The 453-nt window shown below is 44.4% G+C and overlaps 1 protein-coding gene across 1 annotated transcript in view; it reads left to right on the top strand.

The window, feature by feature from the left end:
• The window catches only part of LOC119586626 (ATP-binding cassette sub-family C member 9-like), a 47,046-nt gene that overhangs the window by 42,960 nt on the left and 3,633 nt on the right, over positions 1 to 453 (top strand). The window contains exon 28 of the mRNA XM_037935372.1: positions 308 to 411. Within this exon, the coding sequence (XP_037791300.1) occupies positions 308 to 411 (104 nt within the window). The remainder of the gene's footprint in view (positions 1 to 307; positions 412 to 453) is intronic.

The raw sequence follows: 453 nt of genomic DNA, 5'->3' as shown, positions 1-453 counted from the left end.
AAGGAGATATAGACAAAGAGTGATAAATTATGAAATTATTTATTGGATAGAATTGTTAAATTGTTTGAATATTCGAATTGTGTATATGAAGTCAATATGAAGTACACAAGACAGTTAATCTCACCCTGATCCCAATTAACCAGAACGACTGAACGATTGTTTTACAATAATATATCTAATTTTTCCAGACTCATCAGTGAAAAAAATCTTACAGTGGTAGCCTAGTTTCCTTATTCAATTACTTCTTGACTGATCCTCCAGCTTCAGGACCCGCTTCCTGTCCGTTTTCATAACATTCTCTTCCTAGATTCAACCTGGACCCCCTCGGCCAGCATCCCGACGAACGGCTGTGGCGCGCCCTCGAGATCGCGCAGCTCAAGCCCCTGGTCGCCTCCATGCCGGCTGCACTCGGTGAGACCCTCCGCTCGGCCCTGGCGAATCTTGCCCCTCTTT

The sequence above is a fragment of the Penaeus monodon genome, chromosome 21 (assembly GCF_015228065.2).
Source record: "Penaeus monodon isolate SGIC_2016 chromosome 21, NSTDA_Pmon_1, whole genome shotgun sequence".
NCBI lineage: Eukaryota > Metazoa > Arthropoda > Malacostraca > Decapoda > Penaeidae > Penaeus > Penaeus monodon.
Note: the sequence above shows the minus strand (reverse complement) of the source record. Positions and strands in the feature narration are given on the sequence as shown.